The sequence below is a fragment of the Dasypus novemcinctus genome, chromosome 12, assembly GCF_030445035.2.
Source record: "Dasypus novemcinctus isolate mDasNov1 chromosome 12, mDasNov1.1.hap2, whole genome shotgun sequence".
Taxonomy (NCBI): domain Eukaryota; kingdom Metazoa; phylum Chordata; class Mammalia; order Cingulata; family Dasypodidae; genus Dasypus; species Dasypus novemcinctus.
In genome coordinates, this window is record NC_080684.1 from 65,399,833 (window position 1) to 65,415,380 (window position 15,548).

The following is a 15,548-nucleotide window of genomic DNA, read 5'->3' on the forward strand; positions in this document are numbered from 1 at the left end:
GACCTCCCATATGGTAGGCAGATCCATTGGGCAAATCCATTTTCCTTGCTGTGTGCTTTTAATACTGGAAGTTTGGAGAATTTAGAGAAATAAAGTATGGTCTCTCTTTTCAGAAGAATATATATTTGACTTCCATTTCCAGCAGTATGGTAGATGCGATTTTTCTGAGGGATCCTTCTGCTTGAGGTCAGCTAGATCCTAGCTAAATTAGAATATGTTGTTGTTGCTGTTTTAAGCTTTGCTGACTTAACAAAAAAATAAAGAAAACACCATGGATTAAGAAAAACCAAAACCAAAAAATTAAAAGGAGTAGAAAGGAAGAGAGAGAAGGAGGAGTTAAAACCAGAACAGGGAACTGTGAGTCACAAGGTAGCAGACAGTTTTATTCTGAGGCAAATGCTGATCTCTTTGAGATCCTGAAAGATCAGGCCTCCTGCATAGTGAGGGAACCAAATCTGCAAAGTCCATTTTAAGTCATGGCCTTGAATGGACAATGCAGTCTTCAGTCTGCCCTCTGCAGAAGCAAATTCACATCCTTGTGGGGGAATTTTTCCCAAATTCAAGTCCTTGGAATTTCTAAAAATTGAAATATAAATATGAGCACAAAACTTAAAAATAAAAAAATAAATCACAAAATATGGCTGCCTGGGTATCCTGGCTGACTTCTCAGTACTCAAAAATTCTGAATGAGATTGATTTTTTTTTCTTAAAAGCATTGAAATACTAGGAAGAGACTTAGGGTTTACCAGGCTATATAGGAGAAAACAGGAGTCCACAAAGATAATAAGAATGCTGGAGTTTTTGAGGGTATTTATGGACCAATGGCAGATGTGCTTTACAAAAGAGAAAAACATGGGCAAAGAACTAAAGGACTAAAATGAAAAATCAATCTTGAAGACAAGACAACTGATTCAGGCTGAAGAACATCAAGAAAAAAAGAGAAAAGAAACAGAGGCTAAGAGATTTGAGGGACACCATCAAGTGTACTGATATATGCAGAATGGAAGGTCCAAAAGGAGAAGAAAGAGGTGCAGAAGGAATATTCAAAAAAATAATGGCATAAAACTTCCCAAATTTAACAAAAGACATGGCTTTGCACATTCAAGAACCCCAGCAAAACCCAAACAGGATAAACTCAAAAAGAACCATGCCCAGATGCATAGTAATCAAATTGTTCAATGCCAAGGACAAGGAAATGTGCAGGAGAAAAGCAGCATTTTATGTACAAAGGAATCCCAATAAGATTAAGTTCCAATTTCTTATCAGAAACAATCGAGCCAAGAAGGCACTGACTGGTACAGAATATTTAAAGTGCTGAAAGAAAACTATTGCCAACCAAGAATTTTATATATGGCAAGGCTTTCTTTCAAAAATGAGGGAAAGATTAAGACTTTCCCAGATAAAGAAAAGCAGAAGGAGTTCATTACCACTAGATGTGCCCTAAAAGATATGGTAAAAGATGTGCTTCAGCCCTTGAAAGAAAGGATATTAGACAGAAGACTAAAGCAGCATAAAGAAATAAAGACCCGTGGTAAAGGTAATCATATGGGTAATTATAAATTCCAGTACTTTTTTATGGTATTTTTTGTTATGTAACTCCACTTCTTACTTCTTACAGGTGCTAACATACAAATGCATAAATGTAATGATAAATCAATGTCTTTGGACATTTAATGTAAAAGATATCATTTGTAACAAGACAAAAAGGGGGACAGTAGAGTATAGGAACAGTGTATGTATGTGCCATTGAAGATAAATTAGTATTAAATCAAATATAATTTTTTTAAATTTAGGATATTAAATTTTAACCCCATGGTACCACAAAGAAAATACATGAAAAATATATTCAGAAAGTAATGAGAAGGAACTCAAAATGGTACAGTACAAAAAATAAATAAATATGCAAGTAGGCATTAAGAGAAGAATTGTGGGTCAAAAAAGGTATAAGCTTTCAAAAGACTAAATAGCAAAATGGCAGAAGAAAGTACTACATACCAGTATTTATTGTAAATGTAAAAGAATTAAACTTCTCAGTCAAAAGGCAGAGGTAGGCAAAATGGATGAATAAGCATGACCCAACTCTATATACTTTCTACATGAAACTCACCTTAAATTAAACAACTAAGTAGGATCAAAGTAAGGGATGGAGAAAAATACCAAAAGAGAGCTGAGGTACCTATTCTGATATCAGATAAGCCAACAAAAGTTGGTTCTTTGAAACGATCAATAAAATTGACAAAATTTTAACTAAATTGACCAAGACAAAAAGACAGAGGACACAAATAACCAAAATCAGAAATGAAATGGGTTATATTACTGCTGACCCTATAGAAATAAAAAGGATTATAAGACTATAACAGTATCGTATCAACAACTATGTGCCAACAAATTAGACAACCTAGATGAAATAGACAAATTCCGAGAACATATTAAGTCAAGAAGAAATAGAAGATCTCAACAAATCACTAACTAGTAAAGAGATTGAATCAATAACCAAAAACTTACCAACAAAGAAAAGTGTAGGACCAGATATCATCACAGGGGAATTTTACCAAACATTCCAAGCAAATTATCACCAATCCCAGTCAAACACTTCTTAAAGAGGAAGTAATATCCCACAACTCATTTTATGAAACCAACACCACCCTCTTATCAAAGCCAGATAAAGACAACATAAAAAAAACTAAAGACAAAATCCTCAACAAAACACTAACTAACTGAATCCAGCAGCACATAAAAAGAATTATACACCATGACCAAGTGAGATTTAGCCCAGGTATGCAAGAGTGATTGGCCTTTAAAAATAAAAAATATATAATACACAACATTAATAGAACAAAGGGGGAAAAAGCACATGATCATCTCAATTGATACAGAAAAGACATTTGACAAAATCCAGCACCCCTACTTCATAAAAAATGCTTAGAAAACTAGGATCAGAAGTAAATTTTCTCAGCATGGTAAAAGGCATTTGTGAAGAACCCACAGATAGCATCAAAGTCATGGTGAAAGACTGAACATTTTCCCTCTAAGATTAGGAACAAGACAAGTCTACCCACTGTCACCATTGTAATTCAGCATTTTACTGGAAGTTCTAGCTAGAGCAGTTAAGCAAGAGAAAGAAAAAAAATGGCATCCAAATTAGAAAGAAAGAAGTGAAACTTTCATTATTGGTAGATAACATGATCCTAGTTATAGAAAGTCCTGAAAAATCCACAAGAAAACTACTGAAACTAATAAGTTTAGTAAAGTGGCAATGTACAAGACCAACACCTTAAAATCAGTTGTGTTTCTATACACTAGTAATGATCACTCAAAGGAAGAGATCAAAGAAAATTCTAAAGAATCAAATATCTAGGAATAAATCTAACCAAGGATGTAAAAGGCTTGTACATAGAAAACTACAAAACATTGCTACAAGAAATCAAAGATCTAAATAAATGGAAGGATTTTCCATGTTCATGGATCGGAGGACTAAATATTGTTAAGACGTCAGTTCTATCCATAGCTGTTTACAGATTCAACACAATCTCAATTAAAATTCTAACAGTCTTCTTTTAAGAAATGGAAAATCCAGCCATCAATTTATAGAAATGTAGATGACCCTGAATAGCCAAAACCATCTTGAAAAAGAAGATTGAAGGTAGAGGACATACTTTCCAAACTTAAAACTTTTTACAAAGCCGCAGTAATCAAAACAGGATTGTACTGGCACAATGACTGACATAAAGACTAATGGAATCTAATTGAGAGTTTAGAAATCAACCCTTACATTTATGGCCAACTGATTTTTGACAAGGGGACAAAGACCACTCAATTGGAAAAGAATAGTCTCTTAAACAAACTATGCTGGGGATCTCCAGTTGCAAAAAAAGAAAGAAAGAAAAGCAGAACCTCTATATCAACCATATACAAAAATTAACTCCTTATGGATCAACATTGTATGTCCTCCCATGGCCCACTGGGTGGAATGTGGGAGAGTGAGGGCTATGATGTGGACTATTGCCCATGTGGTGCAGTGGTGCTCAGAGATGTATTCACCAAATGCAGTGAATGTCTCATGATGATGGAGGAGGTTGTTGTTATGGGGGGAGGAGTGGGGTGAGGGGGTTGGGGAGTATATGGGGACTTCATATTTTTTTAATGTAATATTAAAAAAATAAAGACAAAAAAAAGAGAATGATGCTCAAATTTTGAAAAAAATTGTTTAAAGACCAAAAAAACAAATAAATAAATATGAGAGTCAGAACTATAGAACTCCTAGAAGAAAATGTAAAGAAGCCTCTTCAGGATCATGTGTTAGGCAATGGTATCTTAGACTTTACACCCAAAGCATAAGCAATAAAAGAAAATAGATAAATGGGACCTCATTAAAATTAAAAACCTTTGTTCATCAAAGGACTTTATCATGAAAGTAAAATGACTACCTATACAGTGTGGTAAAATAATTGGAAACAATATATCTGATAAAGGTTTAATATCCTGAATATATGAAGAAATCCTACAATTCAACAATAAAAATGACAACTCATTTAAAACATGGGGAAAAAAAAAAGATATCAAACAAATATAACTCAAAACCACAATGAGATCCCATTCCGTACCCACCAGAATAGCTACTATTACAAAAATGGAAAGTAACACATGTAGGAGAGTATGTGAAAAAATAGGAACACGTGTTCATTTTTGATGGAAATGTAACTTGGTTCAGCTTTTGTGGTTTACTGTTTGATGGTTCCTCCAAAGGTTAAGTATAAAATTACCTTTGACCCAGCAATCCCACTTCTAGGTATGCATAATTAGAACTTGAAAGGAGAATCACTTAACGGTTGGCGACCTTGGTCCTGGGACAGATTCAGTGGTAGCCTCTCTGAAAGGCTACCTCTCAGAGAAGGAGCCAGAAATATAAATACCCTGACTTCCATTTCTGCTCTATCCCCAATCTCCTGCCCGGCCTCCCCTTTGGCCAAACCCAAACAACAACTAGAGAGTACAGAAGCCTAGTGGTATATTTTATGATGGCCAGCATCCCACAGGAGCAAGGATAAAAGGCAGAGAAACCTTTTAGGAGGCTATTGTAATAATCCAGATGGTGGTAGCTCCAGTTAGCATGGTACCAGTAAAGGAAGTGAGAGTGGTTGGATTTAGTGTATTTTTTTAAGTATTTTTGACAGATTGTGTACAGGGTGTGAGAGAAAGAGACCAATCAAGGATGATACCAAAGCTTTTGACCTGAGCAACTAAAAATATGAAGTGGCCATCAACTGTGCTGGGGGAGTCTGTATGTAGAAAATTTTTGAAATTTGGTTTATTTTCCTTTTTGAAAACTTTGTATTGTTAATAGTGCCACATAAGCAGTTGAAATCAGCAAATTGCATATATAGCTCTGTAATTGAGTTGGGCTGTAGACATGTTATTCAGCAGTAAATATTGATTTTTCTTATTACTTGAATCATGAATGCAATGGAGCCAAACTGTATCACTGTTTAAAATATTATAGCCTCTTAATATAATGAAGAAATCAGAGACTGTACAGCTGTTTCTGGATTTTTTTCTGAAGAGTGAACATAGTGGCTAAAAATAAAATTTTATCTTTCAACATTGTTAGGAATGAATTATTATTTTTCTATAAAAAATTACCAAATATCATATTTAAAGTCATTTGTTTTAGAAAGTCCAGTCAGCAATAAATTTTCAATATGTCATTTCTTATCTCCTTTGGTTATACTGAACGTGAGTATTTTCATGTTAAATTGCTTTTGCTTAAAGAAATAGTTTTGGCAGAATGGATGGTATCAGACCTGAAGTTTAAACACAAAACAGCTGTTGTTGAGCAAATATCATTTTCAAACATTAATGTGCTTTCAATTAAAAGACTGGAATGTACTCTAAATATCACTGTTCCCATGTTTAACTACTGTTTGACTATCTCAATTACTGACTTACTTTCTCAGTAGAGTGTTTACTTTAACTGAAAGAGGTTGAATTTTATTTAAATAATCCATAATTTTCCCCATCTGCAGAATACACGCAAGAAAACTGGGGATTTCCAATGTGCCGCTATTTAAAGGAAGAGAAGTGGTGCTGTGGTCGTAATGCCAGAATGTCAGCATGTTTGGTAAGGTTCTGTATTTTTCCTGGTCTAAAAGTTTTATCTAGATGTTACAAATTTTATTGTTTTTGGTTAATATCATGCATTAAGTGCCAAATTTTCCAGGTCATCATCGTTAATCCTTTTGAACATTGCAAGTTATGGTGAAGAAATGACTTGTCCTTTCAACGTTGCCTATTCAACTTGCAGTGTGGTAACAGTTTATAGCTATACATGACAAGTATTACTTTTATTATTATATAAAATACACCGACTACCAAGACTTAAAAACAGAATTAGTTCAACACTTATCCACAGCTTTGTGGTATGTGTGTGTTTGTACCAAATCATCTGATCTAACTTTTATAGAATAGGAAAAATACTATTAAGCTACCTGGGATATGAAGTAGCTATCTAGTTAAGTAAAACCTTTATTGTGCCAGATTTAGCTAGTTTCCTTAGACCTGGAACACAGCCCATGATGCTATGAATTGATGGAAGTTAAATAATATAAATGGCTCTTATCATCAGAAACATAAAATATAGTTGATTAAATAATGTGTTTAATGTACAACCACAGGGTAAATTAATTCTTCTAGGGCCATTATTTCTATGTTAGTTATATAGCAATATAAACAAAAACATACAATAGAATATTATTCGGCCATAAAAAGGAATGACATGATACGTGGATGAACCTTGAAAATATGCCAAGTGAAATATGCCAGGCAAAAAAAGACAAATATCGTATGATTCCACTTATATGAAATATCTTTAAAAAGCAAATTCTTAGAGATAGAAAGTAGATTAGAAGTTACCAAAGGCTGGGTAGCAAGGAAATAGGGAGTTACTGCTTTCTGGGTACAGATTTTCTGTTTTGGGTAATGAGAAAGTTTTGGTGGTGATGGAAGCACTACATTGTAAAAGTAATTAATGCTAATGAATTGTACACTTAGAAGTGGTTAAAATGGTATTTAACTTTATGTGATATATATATATGGTTAAAAAATTTTAAATATTGTAATAATGTGCCAGTGTTCTAGGTTATATATCCTGAAATTATCTTAGAAATCTGTTTATGCTCAAATAATAATTTCCTTGTATGGGCCCACCTAGAATACTTTTCTGAGAATTTGTCTTGTTCTTCCATTATATCTGTAAATGATACCTGTTAAGGGTCTCATTAGAATGACAGGCCATTCTTGGAATGACTTTGCTCCCAGAATAGTGGCCAGGCTTCTACTCTCTGGGCAAAAAAAAAAAAAAATGGAAATACTCTTTTCTAGGAATTCTGCATAGCCTAAGAGAAAAGACCTAAAGATTTTGGCATAAAGGATTTCACAATGAAACAGGACAGACCTGCCCAACTACATCCAGGCCAACAATTAGTCCTCACTCGTAAGCACATTGCTTCTAATCTGGTTTATGGTGCCTCCATTTTAAATATCAGTAGCCAGCCAAAAATCACTGTATGTCAGAAGAAAGTCTGATATGAAAGATAGAAGTCAAATTACAAATAGAAACCAATAACAACAACAAAAGCACAGTAACTTGGAGGAAAGGAATTGGATACTATGCAAAATAAAATTGTATAAAATAACTCTTAATAATCCTTAGAGAGTTAAAATAACATATTATATCCAGAACAAGAATGTATGCTATAAAAATAAAAATCCAAAGAACCAAAGAGACAAGTTTTTGAAAAATGAATTCTACAAATACTTTGCAGATTTTGCTGCACTTAAGAACATTTTTTGACCAATGCTAGCATCTCCTGGAATCCCCATTTCCTTAGTTCCAATCCCTGCTCATCTTGCCTTTTTTTTTTTTAATGCTAAAATTATTTGGAAAATCTGAAGAACATTTCTTTGATGCATCTTGTTTTATTGCTTTTTGCGCTGCACTGACCTTTTCCACAAATATTCAAAGTTTAAGGAGTAAAATAATAAATACCTTTCTGGTGATGTTTTCGGATAAATTGTTTAAAGATGCTAACCAGAAATAAAATATTAACAAAATTAAAGCAGTCTAGTCAGGATACTTTAAGGCTGATAAAATTGCAAAACTATTTTAGATTATTATGAAATGAACACTTGGTATGTTTTCCTCATTATCTTTGTTTATTGGCCAAGAACAATATTAATGTTTGTAAGAAACTTCTTATCATCTACCTGATTATCTTTTACTGTGTAGCCAAAATTTAACTTTTACATTTCCAAAAGTAAACTCATCAGCAACACATACCAAAGGAATTCATGTTTGATATGTTTTATTCATACCAAATAATATATTGGACTTTTTTTCAGGTGTTTTTTTTTTTTTTAAAGATACTTAGATTACATAAATGTTACTTGGAAAATATGCCCCACTCCCTTGCCCTCCTACACTTTCCCACATTAACAACGTCCTCCATTAGTGCACAGATTTTGGAACATTGCCACTAAGTGTGGAATATAGTTCATATAGTAGTTTACACTCTCTCCAGCACATTTTTGTAAGCTATTACAAGACATATGGTGGCCTATAGCTACCATTGCATTGTCATTCAGGACAGTTCTCAAGTCCTGAAAATGCCCCCAAATTATACCTATTTTTCCCTCTCCTTCTTCTCACAACCTCCAGTGGCTACTGCCTCCACATCAATGATAAAAGTTCTTCCATTGCTAGAATCACAAGTATAATAGAATAACAGTAGGTCTACTTAGTCCATCATTCATTCCCCAATTCTGAGGATTCTGGGATGGTTATGTCTACTCTGCCTCTGACTGAGAGGGGGCTTAGATCCCATGGGGCAGATAGATGGGACTATCTTGCTTGTAGTTGAAGACTCTCTCCGTTCCTTGAGATAGTCATTGTCCATCATTGTCTCTTGTTAGTTGTCCTGGATGAATCCAATGAACTTGAGAGTAGATGTTACAAATCTCTTGAGATTCAGGGCCCAACTGGCACATGGACAGTCTAAATATTTAAGTCTCTTGAACATATACCTATCAACTCTAGTAGTAACTACAGGTTCAAATAGAAGGGGCAAAGAGCCATGTGTAGGGAAAACACTACTGAGTTCAACTCTGTCACACTGGAGAGCATAAATTCCAAAATAGGGCCCACTGGCAGGGCACGAAAATCCTGATCTGTCTTCCCTGCCTATAGTGTCTAAATGTCTCCAGAGCCCTCAGGATCCTACTATTTGAGGCAGTATTACTTTAGCGGTCAGTGAGATCCTGCTGAGACGTGCATAAGTGCAACGTGTGGAATGACCTCCCAACTCATTTTGAAGTCTCCCAGTCATGCAAATTAATTTGTCTTTACCCTTTCCCCATTTGGTGAAGGTCCTTTTCCAGCTACACTGCTAGTCGGTGCTCAGGTAGTAATCCCTCAGTGCCAGGGAGGCCCATCCCCAGGAGTCATGTACCAAGCCAGAAAGGAAGGTAATACATTTATATGCTGAGTTTGGCTTAGAGAGGCCACATTTGAGCAACAAGGAGGATCTCAGGAGGTAACTCTTAGGCACCCTATAATACTAGGTCAAGTTTCAATTTCAAAAGTAAAGGTTCATTAGTGCAGTCATCACTATTAAGGGCCTGTCATTGGTCCATCCTCTTTCACTAGGCACTGGCCCTGTACACAGGGGATTCTTGCTATCCCACCAGAGAATGTGTCAGAGCTCCCCAGGATGGGAATTTGATATTCTTTTGATTCTTGTGTGAATCTCCACCCATCATGACAATGCCCCATGAACACTTGAACACATTCATATGCCTTATAGGTATGCCCCAGGTGAACTGCCTCCCATGCTTCCCCCATTTCTGACACCCCACACCAATGATCCATCTCCGCCACAGCTGCAATGCTTCTGTGATCCAAAACCTTGTCAAAATTGAAGCCAATAATATAACCAAATACAATTAATAGGAAAATGATATAACAATGATAGTTTAAAAAATAACATAAAATACAAAAAAAAATTAACTTTGAAATAATAAAAACTATATATATAAAACCAGAAAAATTTTTTGACATTTTTCATCACTGTAAGATCTATTGTCTTATATGTACAGTGACATTTTCAATTTATTTCCCCAGTGTCTTATTTTTTTTCATTTCATCTTCAAAGAAGCTTTATGTTACAGAAATCATATACAAGATATAGGTGATTCTCAAATACCCAACATGCTCCCCCTTTACCCATTTCCCCTATTAATAACATTTTACATGTGGATGGTACATTTGTTACAGATGATGTACAAATATTGAAACATTGCTACCAACCATGGTCGATAGTTTACATTATGGTTTATGTTTTAGACCATACATTTTTATAGATTTTGATGAAGTTTGACATGGTCTGTATCCATCATTGAAGATCATATAGAAAAACTCCATCACCCCCAAAATGCCCCATGTTCCATCTATTCTATTCCTCCCTCCTCCTCCCATGTGACCCATGGTAACCACCAAGAATAACTCATTGAAGAACAAGATTCATAGTTACTTGCAACAACATTCAGGGCCTGTCCTACCCTATTAGACACTGCGTATACGCTCAAGAAACTCCTGCCCCTCTATTTTAGATCAGAGCAGGACTACCCAGAATGGGAGTCTAACACCTTCCCACTCATTATGTGAGTCTCCATCCACTGATACAACACACCAAGACAAGATGAACACTAAACACTCCCTAAAAGCCTGCCTCAGGTGCACCTTGTTCTTGCTCCCCACACCCAACACCTTAAACCAGTAGCCCTCTGCCGTATTTGCCCAAAGAACATTCTCAGCCTTGTAGTTTCAACCACATAATTGCAAATCCCCAGAGTTCACCTGCTCCCCCCCCCCCCACAGTGCTACCGCCAGTTCCATGGACAGTCCAACCCACTCTCCCCACCCTACCCACCTCACATACCAGCACTGCCCAGCCCAATAGATAGCATCACTGCACGACTGTCATGCCCATACACTGCACAACTACACCCTTCCCCCTTATCATAGATTTTGCCCATATGGGCACTGGCTCACAACCTTCTCCTTTTTTGTCTCCTGTAAATCTATCTTCCAGACTCTAGCTCTGTGAGTCTGCTCAGTTTGATTAATTCATATCAGTGAGGTCATGTAATATTTGTCCTTCAGTGCCTGAATTGCTTCGCTCAACATAAAGTCTTCAAGATTCATCCATGTTATCCTGTGTGTTAAAACTGCATTCCTTCTTACACCTGAGTAATATTCCATTGTATGTGTATACCACAATTTGTTTATCCATTCTTCTGTAGATGGGCATTTGGGTTGTTTCCAACTTTTGGCAATAGTGAATAATGCCACTGTGAACATTGGTGTGCATATATCTGTTCGTTCCCCTGCTTTCAATTCTTCTAGGTATATATGCAGCAGTAGGATTGCTGGATCATATAGCAGTTCTGTAGTTAGCTTCCTGAGGAAATAACAAACTGTCCTCCACAACTGCTGCACCATTCTACATTCCCACCAGCACTGGATAATATTTCCCTTTCTTCCATATCCTCTCCAGCACTTGTAGACCTCTGTTTGTTTGTTTTGTTTAATACCTGCCAGTCTAATGGATGTAAGATGATATCTCATTCTAGTTAGGATTTGCATTTCCCTCATAGCTAGTGATTTTGAGCATCTTTTCATGTGCTTTTTAACCATTTGTATTTCTTCTTTGGAGAAGTGTCTATTCAAATCACTTTCCCATTTTTTAAATAGGTTATGTATTTTTATTTTCGAGGTGTAGGATTTCTTTAAGTATTCTGGATATTAGGACCCTGTCAGATAAATGGGTTCCATTTGAGTAGACTGCCTTTTCACTTTCTTGACAAACTCCTTTGAGATGCAAAAGGTTTTATTTTGAGGATGTCCCATTTATCTATTTTTTCTTTCGTTGCTCATGCTTTGGGTATAAAGTTCATGAAACCATGAAACCATTTCCTAATACAAGATCCTGTAGATGCTTCCCTACATTTCCAAGATCTTTATGATCTTGGCTCTTATATTTATATCTTTGATCCATCTTGAGTTAATTTTTGTATAAGGTGTGAGGTGGTATTCCTCTCTCATTCTTTTGGATATGGATATCCAGTACTCCAAGTAGCATTTGTTGAAGAAGCCATTCTCTCCCAGCTGGGTGTGCTTGGTGGCCTTGTAGAATATCAGATGACTGTATGTGTGGGGACCTATATCAGAGCCCTCAATTTGATTCCATTGGTCAGTATGTCTGTCCTTGTGCCAATACCATGCAGCTTTGACCCCTGTAGCTTTGTAGTATATTTTACAGTCAGGTAGTGTGATTCCTCCAATTTTATTTTTCTCTTTCAATATGTCTTTCACTATTCTGGGCCCCTTGTCCTTCCAAATAAATTTCATAGTTAGCTTTTCCAGTTCAGTAAAAAATGCTCTTGAAATTTTTATTGGGATTGCATTAAATCTGTAAATCAGTTTGGGTAGGATAGACATCTGAATGATGTTTAGTTGTCCTATCAATGAACAGGGAATATTCTTCCATTTATATAGGTCTTATTTGATTTCATTTAACAGTGTTGTGTAGTTTTCTACATGCAAGTCATTTACATCCTTAAATTTATTCCTAGATATTTGATTGTTTTAGTTAGTATTGTAAATGGGATTTTTTTTCTTGAATTCCTCCTCAATTTGCTCATTATTGGTGTACAGAAATGCTTCTGATTTTTGCAGTTTGTTCTTACAGCCTGCCAGTTTACTGGATTCATTTATAAGCTCTAGAAGCTTTGTTGTATATTTCCCAGGGCTTTCTATGTATAGGATCATGTTGTCTGCAAGCAGTGAAATTTTTACTTCTTCCTTTCCAATTCGGATGCCTTGTATATATTTTTCTTGCCTAAGTTCTTGAGCAACTACTTCTAACACAGTTTTAAATAAGAGCAGTGACAGTGGGCATCCTTGTCTTGTTCCAGATTTTAGAGGGAAAGCTTTTAGAATTTCACCATGGAATATGATGTTAGCTGTTGGCTTTTTCATATTTATCATTTATCATGCTTGAGGAAGTTTCCTTCTATTCTTATCTTTTGAAGTTTTTTTTTTTTTCAGGAAAGGGTGCTGTATTTTGTCGAATGCTTTTTCTGCATCTATAGAGATGATCATGTGATTTTTTTCTTTCAATCTATTTGTGTGGTATACTACATTGCTTGATTTTCTTATGCTGAACTGTACCAGAAATGAAACCCACTTGGTCATAGTACATAATTCATTTGGTATGTTGTTGAATATGATTAGCAAGTATTTTGTTGAAGATTTTAGCATCTAGGTTCATTGGAGAGATTAGTCTACAGTTTTCCTTTGTCGTGGCATCTTTGCTTAGCTTTGGTATTAGGGTGATGTTGGCATCATAGAATAAGTTAGGCAATGTTCCCTCCGCTTCTATTTTTTGCAAGAGTTTAAGCAGGATTGGTGTTAGATCTTTCTAGAATATTTGGTAGAATTCACCTGTGAAGCATCTGATCCTGGTCTCTTCTTAGTTAGGAGGTTTTTGATGACTCATTCTATCTCATTTCTTGTGATTGGTCTGTTGAGTTCATCAGTTTCTTCTTTTGTCAATGTAGGCTGCTTATGTGTTTCTAGGAATTTGACTATTTCCTCTAAATTATTCATCTTATTGACATACAGTTTTTCAGTGTATCCTCTTATGATACTCTTTTATTTCTGTGGTATCAGTGGTGATACCCCTTCCTCATTTCTTTTTTTGTGTATCTTCTCTTTTTTCTTCAAAACTAAGACTTTCTCAATTTTATTAATCATCTCAAAGAACCTGCTTTTGGTTTTGTTTCTTTTTCTAGTGCTTTCTTATTTTCAATTTCATTTAACTCTGCTCTAATCTTTGTTATTTCCTTCTTTCCACTTGCTTGGGATTCATTTGTTGATCTCTTTCTAATTACTCCAGATGTGCAGTTAAGTCTTTGATTTTAGCTCTACTTTTTTAGTGTGGGCATTTATGGCTTAAATTTCCCTCTCAGCACTGCTTTTGCTGTATTGGATAGGTTTTAATATGTTGTGTTGTCATTTTCATTCGTTTCCATATAGTTACTGATTTCTTTTGTGATTTCCTCCGTGACCCACTGTTTTTCTAAGAGTGCTTGTTTAACTTCCTTATCTTTGGGCCTAATCTGGTTCTCTGCCCTTTGATGATTTCCAGCATGATTCCAATGATCAGAGAAATTACTTTATATAATTTCAGTCTTTCTGAATTCATTGAGAGTCATTCTGTGTTCTAGAATATGGTCTCTCCTGGAGAATGATCCATGTGTACTTGAGAAAAATGTATATCCCACTGTATTTGGGTGTAATGTTCTGTATATGTCTACTGGATCCAGATCCTCTAATGTATCATTCAAGGTCTTTGTTTCCTTATTGACTCTCTGTCGAGATGTTCTCTCTAATGGTGATAATGGAGTATTAAAGTCCCCAACTATAATTGTAGAGGCATTTATTTCTCCATTTTTCCAATGTTTGCCTCATGTATTTTGAGCGACCCTGGCTAGGTGCATAAATATCTATGATTGTTCTTGCTTCTTGATAGATTACCCCTTTTATTTATATACAGTGGCTTTCTTTGTCTCTTACAGTATTTTTACATTTAAAGTCTATTTTGCTCAATATTAGTATAGCTACTCCTGCCTTTTTTTTGGTTATTGTTTGCATGTAAAATTGTTTTCCAACCATTCACTTTCAGCCTTCTTGCATCCCTTGGTCTAAGGTGGGCTTCTTGTAGACAGCATATAGGTGGGTTATATTTCCTTATCCATTCTGCCAGTCTGTGTCTCTTGATTGGAGAGTTTAATCCATTAACTTCAATGTTATTACTGTCAAAGAATTACTTACTTTGGCCATGTTTTCTTTAGGTTTATGTATGCCACATGTTGTTTTTATTTCTCTTTTTATCTATTTAGTTCTTCTTACACTCTACACCAACTCTCTCTCTCTCCTGCTTTTTCCTTTCAACCTGCAGAACTCCCTTTAGAATTCTTGAAGGACATGTTTCTTATTTCTGTTTATCTGTGAATATTTTGAACTGTCCCTTATTTTGAATGCCCACTTTGGTGGATAGAGAATTCTTGGCCGAAATTTTTTTCTTTTAGCAGCTTAACTAAATCATACATACCACTGCCTTGTTGTGTTCATGGTTTCAGATGAGAAATCAGCACTTAATCCTACTGCGCTTCCCTTGTATGTGATGGATCTCTTTTCTCTTGCTGCTTTCAGTATTCTCTTCTTTCTTAATCCTGAACAATTTAACAAGTACACCTTCTGGGGTACATCTGTTAGGATTTTACTGTTTGGGGTACACTGTACTTCCCGGACATGTACGTCCATATCCCTCAACAAAGCTGGGAATTTTCTACCATTATTTCCTCCAACACTCCTCCTGCCCTTGTTCCTGTCTGTTCTTTCTCTGCAGTGCCTATAATACATGGGTTTG

At 35.6% G+C, this 15,548-nt stretch overlaps 1 protein-coding gene across 3 annotated transcripts in view; it reads left to right on the forward strand.

Moving 5' to 3' along the window:
- The window catches only part of METTL25 (methyltransferase like 25), a 154,941-nt gene that overhangs the window by 76,547 nt on the left and 62,846 nt on the right, over nucleotides 1-15,548 (forward strand). For all 3 annotated transcript variants that reach the window (XM_004463551.5, XM_071218981.1, XM_058308502.1), the window contains exon 6: nucleotides 6,024-6,118. In XM_004463551.5, the coding sequence (XP_004463608.2) occupies nucleotides 6,024-6,118 (95 nt within the window). The remainder of the gene's footprint in view (nucleotides 1-6,023; nucleotides 6,119-15,548) is intronic.